The 11,395-nt window shown below is 42.0% G+C and overlaps 1 protein-coding gene across 4 annotated transcripts in view; it reads right to left on the reverse strand.

The window, feature by feature from the left end:
- The window catches only part of NAA16 (N(alpha)-acetyltransferase 16, NatA auxiliary subunit), a 71,942-nt gene extending 61,333 nt beyond the window's left edge, over positions 1-10,609 (reverse strand). For all 4 annotated transcript variants that reach the window (XR_004054712.1, XR_749244.2, XR_004054713.1 and 1 more), the window contains exons 1-4: positions 10,263-10,609; positions 4,917-5,001; positions 2,934-3,038; positions 828-985 (exon numbers count right to left, since the gene is read on the reverse strand). Coding sequence is in view for 1 of the 4 variants with exons in the window: in XM_010374505.2 (XP_010372807.1) it covers positions 828-985; positions 2,934-3,038; positions 4,917-5,001; positions 10,263-10,316 (402 nt within the window). In the remaining 3 variants the exon portion in view is untranslated. The remainder of the gene's footprint in view (positions 1-827; positions 986-2,933; positions 3,039-4,916; positions 5,002-10,262) is intronic.
- Between the last annotated feature and the right edge of the window lie 786 nt (positions 10,610-11,395).

Raw genomic sequence — 11,395 nt, forward strand, 5'->3', positions numbered from 1 at the left:
GGCCGGGCGCGGTGGCTCAAGCCTGTAATCCCAGCACTTTGGGAGGCCGAGACGGGCGGATCACGAGGTCAGGAGATCGAGACCATCCTGGCTAACATGGTGAAACCCCGTCTCTACTAAAAAATACAAAAAAAAAACTAGCCGGGCGAGATGGCGGGCGCCTGTAGTCCCAGCTACTCGGGAGGCTGAGGCAGGAGAATGGCGTAAACCCGGGAGGCGGAGCTTGCAGTGAGCTGAGATCCGGCCACTGCACTCCAGCCTGGGCGACAGAGCGAGACTCCGTCTCAAAAAAAAAAAAAAAAAAAAAAATAATGAATTGAAAATGTTTTAAAAACCAGTTTTGTTTTTGTTTTTTGAGAAAAAGTCTTGCTCTGTTGTCCACGCTGGAGTGCAGTGGCACAACCATGGCTCACTGGAGTCTCAACTCTTAGGTTCAAGGGATCCTCCTGCCTCAACCTCCTGGGTAGCTGGGACTGCAGGTGTGAACTACCATGCCCGGCTAATTTTCTTATTTGTAGAGACGGAGTCTGGCCTATATTGCTCAGGCTGGTTTCTAACTCCTAATCTCAAGCGATCCTCCCACCTCAATCTCCCAAACTGCTGGGATTACAGGCGTGCACCACCGAACCCCACCAGTTATTCTTTTTTGATACTCAAGTAAAAAGTGCCATAACTATGACTGAGGAGGAAGGTCCCAAGTGACACACAACTTCTAATGAACAATCAAATCTATGTGTTCTTGGCTTATGCTCACCTCATTCTGAATTCACATGCTCTTAAACTATATCTACTGTAAAGTCACATACATTTAAGAATGAAGTACTTACTCGGTAACCTTCAAGGTCTCTCATTTGGATCTGCAACAGTGAGAGATCCCTCAAAATTTGCAGGTTATCTTTATCTAATTTGAGGGCATTTCGGTAACATTTTATAGCTTCATCATATTTCTTATCAGAACGCTGCAACAGTCCATATACATGCCAACCTATTAAGTTAAGGAAACAAAGACACACACAGACACTAGAATACACTATGCTACATATCTAATATAAAACTTACATTAAGGAAATGGTATTTTGCCTGGGATTTGTTTCAGAATGATCTGGGGTCTGGGAAAGGGGAATAGTGAGGGGAAGTTAAAGACGAAACCAGATCAGGCTTGGTTGATAATTGTCAAATGGTTGAAGCTGGGTAATAGCCACATGGGGAGGGCGTCATTATTCTGTTCTCTCTACTTGTGTACATGTTTGAAATTTTCTGTAATATTTTAAGTAACCTTAAAGAATTCTCGGCAAAAATTCTTCACATTTTCTACTCTCTATCGCATCACTTTCCTACCCCAGCAACCTCAACATTCACCTATTCTTCATCATGATGTGTTGAAACAGAATATATACAAAAACTGCAACTACCTTTTGAAACAAATTTACAGTCAACCAATTCTAAAGTAACGTGTAACTATCACCTAATTCCCTAGTTTATATTAAAGGCCACAAAAAATAAGTTTTATTTCTTATAAATTAAAGTCTTAGCATATCTTGGAGTCAAAAGCCCCACAAAGCTATCATACTTACATGCCCTTCTCTTCACTCTGGGGTAAGCACTGGGATAAAGAAATAAGTATTTAGTAATTTGAGAAGACCCTAAGCTAAATATGTGAAAACACTACTGAGATTATTTGTGTTCAATACCAGTACGTGGCTAAGTAAATTAAATGTAACAAATTAAAATGCAAGGGCAATATGTGAAAAAAAAATGCAGATAAACATATAGATAAGTAAAACAAATGAAAGTCAATTTCAATGATCCATCCTTTAAAAAAAAAATTTCTTTTGGCCGGGCACAGTGGCTCATGCCTGTAATCCCGGCACTTCGGGAGGCTGAGGAGGGTGGATCACCTGGGGTCAGGAGTTCGAGACCAGCCTGACCAACACGGCAAAAACCCATCTCTACTAAAAATACAAGTAGCTGGGCATGGTGGTGCACACCTGTAGTCCCAGCTACTTGGGAGGCTGAGGTTAGAGAATCGCTTGAACCCAGGAGGCAGAAGTTGCAGTGAGCCAAGATCATGCCACTGCGCTCTAGCCTGGGTAACAGAGTGAGACTCCTTCCCCAACCAAAAAAAAAAATTTTTTTTTTACACACTGGGATATTGCCCAAAGAAAAACACAATTCTTTTTTTTTGTTTGTTTGTTTGGTTTTTTTTGAGACGGAGTCTCGCTCTGTCGCCCAGGCTGGAGTGCAGTGGCCGGACCTCAGCTCACTGCAAGCTCCGCCTCCCGGGTTCACGCCATTCTCCTGCCTCAGCCTCCAGAGTAGCTGGGACTACAGGCGCCCACCACCTCGCCCGGCTAGTTTTTTGTATTTTTTAGTGGAGACGGGGTTTCTACAAATTAAGTAACAGCTATGTCTCCGTGTTAACAGAAACCAAGCTGAAGAATCAATATCATACTTAATATTAAGTAAAATCTGTTTTAAAGTAAGTTTTTCTTCTAAAATGTCTAGAAGAAAGTTTAAGACACACAAATTTTAACATACAATTAACTAAAAGTCAGTATTTGGAGTAATAGGAAAGTATCATCCAGTTAACTATGCTTAAGAAAAAAATGGGTTTCAAGTCACATACAATTATCAAAGTAACTTTTCTCCAACACTAAGCACAACAGAAGTAAACACATTTTATAGAGATTTCCTTTAAAATACTCCAATAAAAAAACACAGGGTAGGGAACAAATGAAACTAATATTGGAGGAGGGGCACAAGCAAAAACAAAACTAATATTACAAAATGTTGATAATGATTATAGTTGAGTAATGGATACACAGAGTTCATTAAATTCTCTCTTCTACGTATGTTTGGAATTTTCATAGTACAAATTTAATTTGAATTAGGAAAAAACTAGTTAAAACAAACTATTTACTGCAAAAGGATACAGACATGACTCTTGACATCATTACGAAGTCCTTTACGAACAAATTCATAAGCTTCTTCTTTTTTTCCTAAACAGTTCAGTGTTAATCCTTTCATAGCCAAAGTCTCTGAAAAATAATTTTTAAACTCTATTTACAAATGACAAAAAATGATTATCTTAATAGTACTTTAATAGTTGAGATCTGAAGGATTACTACGGCTCCAATTCATCTTTTTAATCTCACAGTCCGAACTTCCCTCCAAGTAGAAAAAATAAAACTACATTTAAACAGCTACTTAAAGCTTAGCAGCCGAAGTCCTTCTCTGAAATTCCATAGTTTCAGAGTTGCTAAAATGGTTTCTGCCCTTCACAAGACTCTGTAAAAGTGGTTGATATTATTCTGCTGAAAAAATTAACAAAGCAGGCCAGGCGCAATGGCTCACACCTATAATCCCAGCACTTTGGGAGGCTGAGGCGGGTGGATCACCTGAGGTCAGGAGTTCCAGACCGGCCTGGCCAACATAGCAAAACCCCGTCTCTAACAAAAATTAGCCAGGCATGGTGGCACACGCCTGTAATCCTAGCTACTGGGGAGGCTGAGGCAGGAGAATTGCTTGAACCCAGGAGGCAGAGGTTGCAGTGAGTCAATATTGTGCTACTGCACTCCAGCCTGGGCGACAAGAGTGAGACTCTGTCTAAAAAAAATAAAATAAAATAAAAATAAAAATTAACAAAGCAGACATGACTCTTACAGAATTAGATCTACCATAGCAGTTCCACAGCTCTTACCTAAGGTCAATTCTAATCAATCTGATTTACAACCACACAAAAACACTCAATCTACCTTAATAAAGACATATACATAATTTAAACCTCACTTTATTCAATATTGGAACAGACTTCATTTTTGATAGCAAGTTTGTTCCAACAAATTCCACTTAGGCTAATTACATCAGTTCACATTTCAAGACCACAACACTGGATGATGGTAGTGGCAACAAAAAATATGTAAGGAAGTTAATAAAAGATGGTTCAGAATGAAATAATTCTCTGAATTATCCACAAGAAGGGAATTACGCAAGAAGAATGATTTTCAAACTGATTTCTGCAGACTCTATGGTACTCAGAACATGGTGATCCTGTGGTCCAAACCCCCCTCCAACACCTTTTATCTGTTTCACATATTGAACTTTCCCACAGGCTCCATTTGGACAAAGGTTCCACAGCTAAAGAGCCTGAAAACAAGCTTTAGAATTAATTCTATGAAACGAAGATTTCTTTCCAATTCCTTCAAAGAATCTTTTAAATGGTGTTAGAAAAGTGAGCAAGGTCAGTCTATTTTCCCAATAAGATGATCTCAACCATTACCCAAGTCTGATACTGAGTAACCTCAACCAGCATTGCTATGCTACAGGATCGTAACTTTCATGTCTATCCTGATCCATCCTTCTAACACTGGCTATTACTGAAAAAGGATACAACAAGAAAATACAAACTTTATTAAACTTTATTAACACCAGTGTTAGAAAAACAACTCAAAATATGCAATCTAATGGTAAATTAGTAATATCATATGTAAATGTCAGCACATACTAAAAAAAAAAAAACACATCTACCAAAGAATAAAGTGCAGGTGACCATATCTTCATACTTCTATATTGCAAATTTTGTCCTAATTTTACACACAGGAAACCAAGGTATAAACTTAAAATTCTATTCAAAGTAATAAAGGAAATCAGGTCCATAAACATATTGATACATACTTTCTCCAATTTTTCCCCAATAGATAAACCAACCATCCTAATCTTATCCTTAAGTACATATACTTAAAGATAATACCGGTAATCTAGAAGACTCATATAAAGCATTTAAAAAATGCTGAACATTTGTGCACTCTAATAGAGAATGGCAAGGCCTTGGAATCTGGGAAATATTCTTCTTTCACTGTTAATCCCTGGTTTTAGAATTTGATTTCCCTAAAGCAATCTTTCACATGAGTCAATACCTCCATGTTCAGCAAATTTTGGGTTCGACAGAATCATCTTGCAAAACTTGAGGCCATTTTTGTACTGCTTCTGTTCATAACATTTCTGTAAAGAAATATGAACAAAAGTTATTTTATCAAATGAATACACAACGGGGCAACTTTTCATGGCATCATATATTCTAAATTCAAGATCCAAAATTAGGTCTAAAACGTGATGGAAAGGATATCACTTACAAACATGCAGTGTACTTTTGTTACCTATTCTTGTCAAATTGTTCTAAAATCTACATATTTTCATTTTTATAAAAGACCATGAAAAAAAGACATTTAAAAAACAGGAAATGTGGCTGAGCAAGGTGGTTCACGCCTGTAATCCCAGCACTTTGGGAGGCCAAAGTGGGTGGATCGCTTGAGCGCAGGAGTTCAAGACCAACCTGGCCAACATGGTGAAACCCTGTCTCTACTAAAAATACAAAAATCAGCTGGGCATGGTGGCATGCACCTGTAATCCTAGCTACTCAGGAGGCTGAGGCAGTAGAATTGCTTGCACACGGGAGGCAGAGGTTGCAGTGAGCAGAGATCACGCCACTGCACTCCAGCCTGGGCGACACGACGAGACTCTTGTCTCAAAAAAAAAAAAATTACAAAAATTAGCCAGACGTGGTGGCGCATGCCTGCAATCCCAGCTACTTGGGTGGCTGAGGCAGGAGAACTGCTTGAACTCAGGAGCTGGAGGCTGCAGTGAGCCTAGATCATGCCACTGCACTCCAGCCTGGGCAACTGAGTGAGACCCTGTCTCAAAACAACCAGAAAAAAATGGCAATTCAATCAATACTGCCACAGAATTTTTTAAATTTTGTTTCCCTTTCCTAGTACACAGAATTTTTTAATTTGAAATAATTCCAATGCTTCGGGAGGCCAAGGCAAGAGGACTGCTTGAGCCCAGGAGTTCAACACCAGCCTGGGGAACAAAGCAAGACCTCATCTCTACAAACAAATTAAAAATTACTCAGGCATAGTGGTGCACATCTGTGGTCCTACAACTTGGGAGGCTGAGATGGGAGGATCACTTGAGCCCATGAGGTTGAGGTTGCAGTAAGGCACGATTGTGCCACTGCACTTAGTCTGGACGGTAGAACAAGACACTATCTCAAAAAAAAAACATTTAAGCAAAAACATGTGGCAACAGAAAAATACCAGAAACTGCACTAAAAGCCTCTGCTACTGCAAGAATGAAACCAAAGTGCGTGCGTACGTGCATGCACACACACGCACATACAAATACTACCACTTATTGAGCAGCTATTATATGTCTGTATAAAATTTGTAATCTCTTAATACCAATTATTTAAGGTAGGTGTCATTACTTCCACTTCAGAGATGTGGAAACTGAAACTCCAGAGTTCAAAAACTTGTTTATAAGTGGCTCAGCTTAGCTGCAAATTCTGGTCTTACTCCAAAGACCATCATTAGTCCAATGCAAGGATAAGCAACATCTTTATTCCTGAATGCCACCAGCCAGGGTACGCAATTAACATCTCTCCCTGGCAGTCACTGATGCGGAGAACACCCCATTGCTTTCTACTCTTCCCTGGCTTAAGTTGTTCAGTCACACTGGGTGTTACATTACTCAACATGCCAAGCTTATCCCCACCTCAGGCCTCCTACACTTGTGTTCCTTACGCCTGAAATGCTTTCGTAGATCTTCCCATGGATGGTTCCTCATTATCATCTAAGTCTCACATGTCCCCTACTCGCCCACTTTATCAAATACTCCCATCCTCCTTCCTTCCCCAACATACTCTCTACCATATTACTCTATTTTCCACACAGTGCTATCATTTCCTGAAATCTTATTTTGCTATTATTTAGTGTCTGTCTTCCCCACCATCATATAATGGATCCTTAGAACAATGATCTCACCTATCTTTATTTATTTTTTAGAGACAGTCTCGCTCTGTTGCCCAGGCTGGTGTGCAGAGACACAATCACCATAACCTCAAACTGCGAGCTCAAGTGATCCTCCCACCTCAGCCTCCTGAGTGAGCAGGAAGGACTACAGGTGTGTGTCATCACGCCTGGCTAATTTTTTTTTTTTTTCTTGGTAGAGATGAAGTCTCGCTATGTTGTTATGTTGTTCTTTTGTTCCTGGGCTCAAGTGATCCTAGCTCTCACCTCAGCCTCCCAAAGTGCTGGCTGGGATTACAGGCGTGAGCCACTGCGCCAGCCTCAGCCTATTTTAAGTACTGCTGCATTGCCATGGCTAAACAAATAAGAAACTGCTCCATAAATACAGCCTACTAAGTTCAAAGCAAAATGCCACTAGCAACGGATGAGACCGTTATTAAGCCCTGCAGCAGGGGCTGGATGTGGAAGGAATCAGAAGTCTTCACAGAAAAAAAGTTTATATTGAGGCCTCTTGACAGCCTCTGGGGAAGGGAACTAGGTGGTTCTGGGATAAGGATAGGAGAGAAACCTAAATTTTGAATGATGTGAATATACCGCCTATTCCAAAAATATTTTAAAATAAAAAATAACAATCTGAGTTTGACTACAAGAGTCTGTCTCACACATATAAGAAAAAAACAAGTGGAAGGAACTACTGAGAAAGACAAAGAGAAATACTAGTTTTTCTAACTTACCAAGTGATCTGAAAATAATAATCATACTGCCAATAACAGTAATAATAGTTAACACCTACTGGAAGCATTTACTATACGTCCAGACACTGTTCTTATTTTTTTCCTTCATCCCATGACAGCTTATTTACTCTTTATTTAAATCCCAGGAAAGCCTATGAGATGCAATGATGTCCCCATTTAGATAGAGAATCTGAGGCACAGTTACACAGTTTATATAACTATTAAGTGCCAGAGCCACAAGTCTTAACCAGGTAGTCTGGCCCCAGAGTCCAAGCACTCAGGTAAAGAAGACAAGTCTACCTGTAATCTCAGCTACTCAGGAGGCTGAGACATGAGAATCGCTTGAATCTGGGAGGCAGAGGTTGCAGTGAGCTGAGATCTTGCCACTGCACTCCAGCCTGAGCGACAGAGCGATACGCTCTTGCAAAAAAAAAAAAAAAAAAAAAACAAATCTACATTCACTCAGCAACCATTATATATACTAAGCAGAAACGATAGATTCTAGTCTCAATTTTGCTAATACTCAGAGAACCTTAGCCACTTGGTCATTTACCATCCTTACGTTTGTCTCTTCCTAAAACAGGGCATGGAATAGCTCCAAAATTCAACGAACTGCAATGCTAATCAATATCCTGTCTGGGGAATAAGACATACAGATATAAGCCACGTGGAACATGTAAAAAAAAAAAAAAACCAGCCGGTCAGTTTGTGTAGATGTGTTTAAGTTTTTTCAATAGAAAATTTTTACTGTTGGTGGCAAAGCACTTTAACCCACTAAACTTTAAAGATAATTTTATTATAGAGATTTCTGTTTGCTATGGAATTTGTTGTAGCCAAATTTTACCCACATTTATTGCAATTGTGAAATGATAAAATCACCCACTTATGCAGAATCCTCCTAAATTCATGCAACCTTGTCAGAAACATTACATACTTAGATTTAAAAATGTTTAGCTTGGCTGGGCACAGTAGCTCACATCTGTAATCCCAGCAATCTGGGAGGCTGAGGTGGGATGATCGCTTGAAGCCAGGAGTTCGACAGTAGCCTGGCCAACAAACCGAGACTTCCATCTCAAAATAATTGATTTTTTTTAGTGGTTACCATTTCCCAATTTATCTGGAGATAAACTTTACCTTTTTTGTATATGAGAATAACAAGTAATGTAACGTTTTCCTTATGACACTGATCCATGATTTGAACTACAAAAAATTCATATAGAGAGAAAAGAAGTGCTGTCATCTTTAAAGTATGATGCCAAATGTCCTGAAATCCAACTAGCGATTTATAAATGATATTCTCATTAATGTTTCAGATTCCCGGGGCAAAAAAAAATTAAAAATAAAAATAAGTTACTTCTCCAATTCCATGCTGTGTAAAATAAAAGGGCATGAAAAAAAGTAAAATTAAAAAATACAAAGCCCAATGAAGCAACCTGCCACATGCTTTAATTACTCATATTTTTAATGTTCTCACACTTGTCTCTTATTGGTTCAAAACTAAGCACCATATAATGTTTAAAACTTTTATCCCACCTACTATGTATCTTAACATTCTGAAGAGTTAAGTGTGAAGTTTCTATCAGCTTGAAACAGAACAGCTACTATGTATTATCTGCCGCTGTTAATACTTAATATTACTCTAAAATCAGTATTTTACTTACAGTAAAGTTACGCAACAACTAACAGCCATATAGCCAACTCAGCTTTCAATAAATTCACCTTTAAACCTAAATGCATGTTTAGCAAATAAAAGCTTTTTTTCCGGTGAAAAGATAAACTAGAAAAGACAGTTACCTACTAACAATATTAGTTTAAAACCTAGGGTAGCCAGAGGATACTGAGGAAAGCAAAGGCATGCTGCCTCTTCTTGGAAGAACAGAACCTGGAAAGCCACCAAGGACGCTGGCACACAGCCCACAGAAAACTGCCCACCCGGCTCCGCAGCGGTCATCACTACGGGGCCATTACTCAGGCTTCTGCTCCACAATAAAGTAAAAACGCTCCCCTTAAATGCAAAACCAGCCAGTCCACGCGGCTTTAATTACTCAAGCAAGGCCTGTGCGACTAGAAAGGAAAGAGCTGTGTTGAAGTTGGTGACAACTCAGAAAAGCACTTCAAGTCAACTATTCACTTCCAAAGAGGTACAACATAAACAGGCAAACTTTTTCCCAACGGGAGGTGGTGCCAAGCTTGGCTTCCTAGAGTTGCCAGTTTTATTTCCTCGTAACCAGGAAAAATTCCACCATCGCATCGATCCCGCTTTAACAGGTATGCGGGTGCGCCGTGCAATCGAATTAAACGCAAAGCAGAAATGCAGAACGCAAAACACCTCACCGAGGGGAGACTGGCAAAATAAATCAACCAGGGAGGATCCCTGAGGGACTGCCGCGAGCCCGGCGCGGCAGAGAGCACGGCAGCCACTACCGGCCCAGGAGGCTGTGCCCAGGCACTGCGGAGGGCGGCGTGAAGTTTCTGGAAAGAGCGCGGCGGAGGTGAGGTGAGCCGCCGCAGACCGAGGAAAGGAAGCGCGCGGAGGAACGGCTCGGCTGCCCCCGGGGCCGGTCGGAGAGGGAAAGTGGGGTCCCGCGAGCTCCGAGGTAAACAAAGAGCGGTGGGCAGCGGAGGCCAAACCCGGCCCGCGCCGGCCGCCGCCAGACCGCTTGCCCTTAAGGCCCGAGGACCCGGAGACTGGGGGGCGGCAGTGCGGCCTATGGCCACTCACCAAGATGCGTTTGAAGAGGTTGCTCTCCTTGGGCGGCAGCAGCACGTTCGGCATCGTGGCCGGCGGGGAGGCTAAGTGCCCGGGCGCTCCGTTTCACGGGGGTGGGCACCGGTACGAACCGCTGCTGAGAGTCGGGCTGCGGGTGATGGATTAGCTCATTGGCCTACAGTTGCAGTTGGGCAGCCTGCCTGTTCGGCACGGTGGCAATGGAGAAGGAAGGCGGTCTGAGCGGGACACGCTTTAGCCGGGCTCCGCTTTTTGGCCAGCGGCGGCGGCGGTTCCCGCGCGCTGCAAGATGGCAGCCAGGGTCCGCCTCCCGAGCCCAACCCCGTGCGCGTGCGCGGAGCGCCCTGCGGCGTGGGGCTGCGGGTGACTACGGGGGCGTGGCGGGGACCAACTGCGTGGATTTGCCTTGGGCTGCGGCTCCCCTCGCCGCAATCTCGGGGCCCCCTGGGGCTCAGGCGAGCTGTCACCAAAACCTTGGAGTCCCATGGGGTGGTGAGTCACCACCCTCTTTCTCCATTGCTCCTATGCATCAGAGCCCCTCCTAAGACTCCTACTTATTGTCTGCTTCTCCTTGCAATAAAGTAATAATAAATAAAAATGAGAATTTTCTTTAAGTAGAAAAGACACTGACTTGTATTGCACTCCTGATAAGCTTGTGGCCCAAGATAATGTTAGTTATGACTCTGAAGAGTCAGTTTTTTGCATTTAGGAATTTGAGTGTCCGACGCAAAGTAGACTTTTGATGTAAGATCAACTTGTTTTCCTTCCTTTTCCTCCTTGATTCAGACTCTAAGGAGAAGCCTTCTCTTTTCAGTGCAAACCAAACAAATATTTACAATCTTTGATTTTGTTTGTTTGGTTGGTTGGTTCTGAGATGGAGTATCGCTCTTGTTGCCCAGGCTGGAGTGCAGTGGCGCTATCTGGACTCACTACAACCTCTGCCTCCCGGATTCAAAGATTCTCCTGCCTCAGCCTCCCGAGTGGCTGGGATTACAGGCATGCGCCACCGCGCCCGGCTTATTTTGTATTTTTAGTAGAGACAGGGTTTCACTATGTTGTCCAGAATGGTCTTGATCTCTTGACATCGTGATCTGCCTGCCTCAACCTGCCAAAGTGCTGGGATTACA

This window comes from Rhinopithecus roxellana, chromosome 18 (assembly GCF_007565055.1).
Source record: "Rhinopithecus roxellana isolate Shanxi Qingling chromosome 18, ASM756505v1, whole genome shotgun sequence".
In the NCBI taxonomy this organism is placed as follows: domain Eukaryota; kingdom Metazoa; phylum Chordata; class Mammalia; order Primates; family Cercopithecidae; genus Rhinopithecus; species Rhinopithecus roxellana.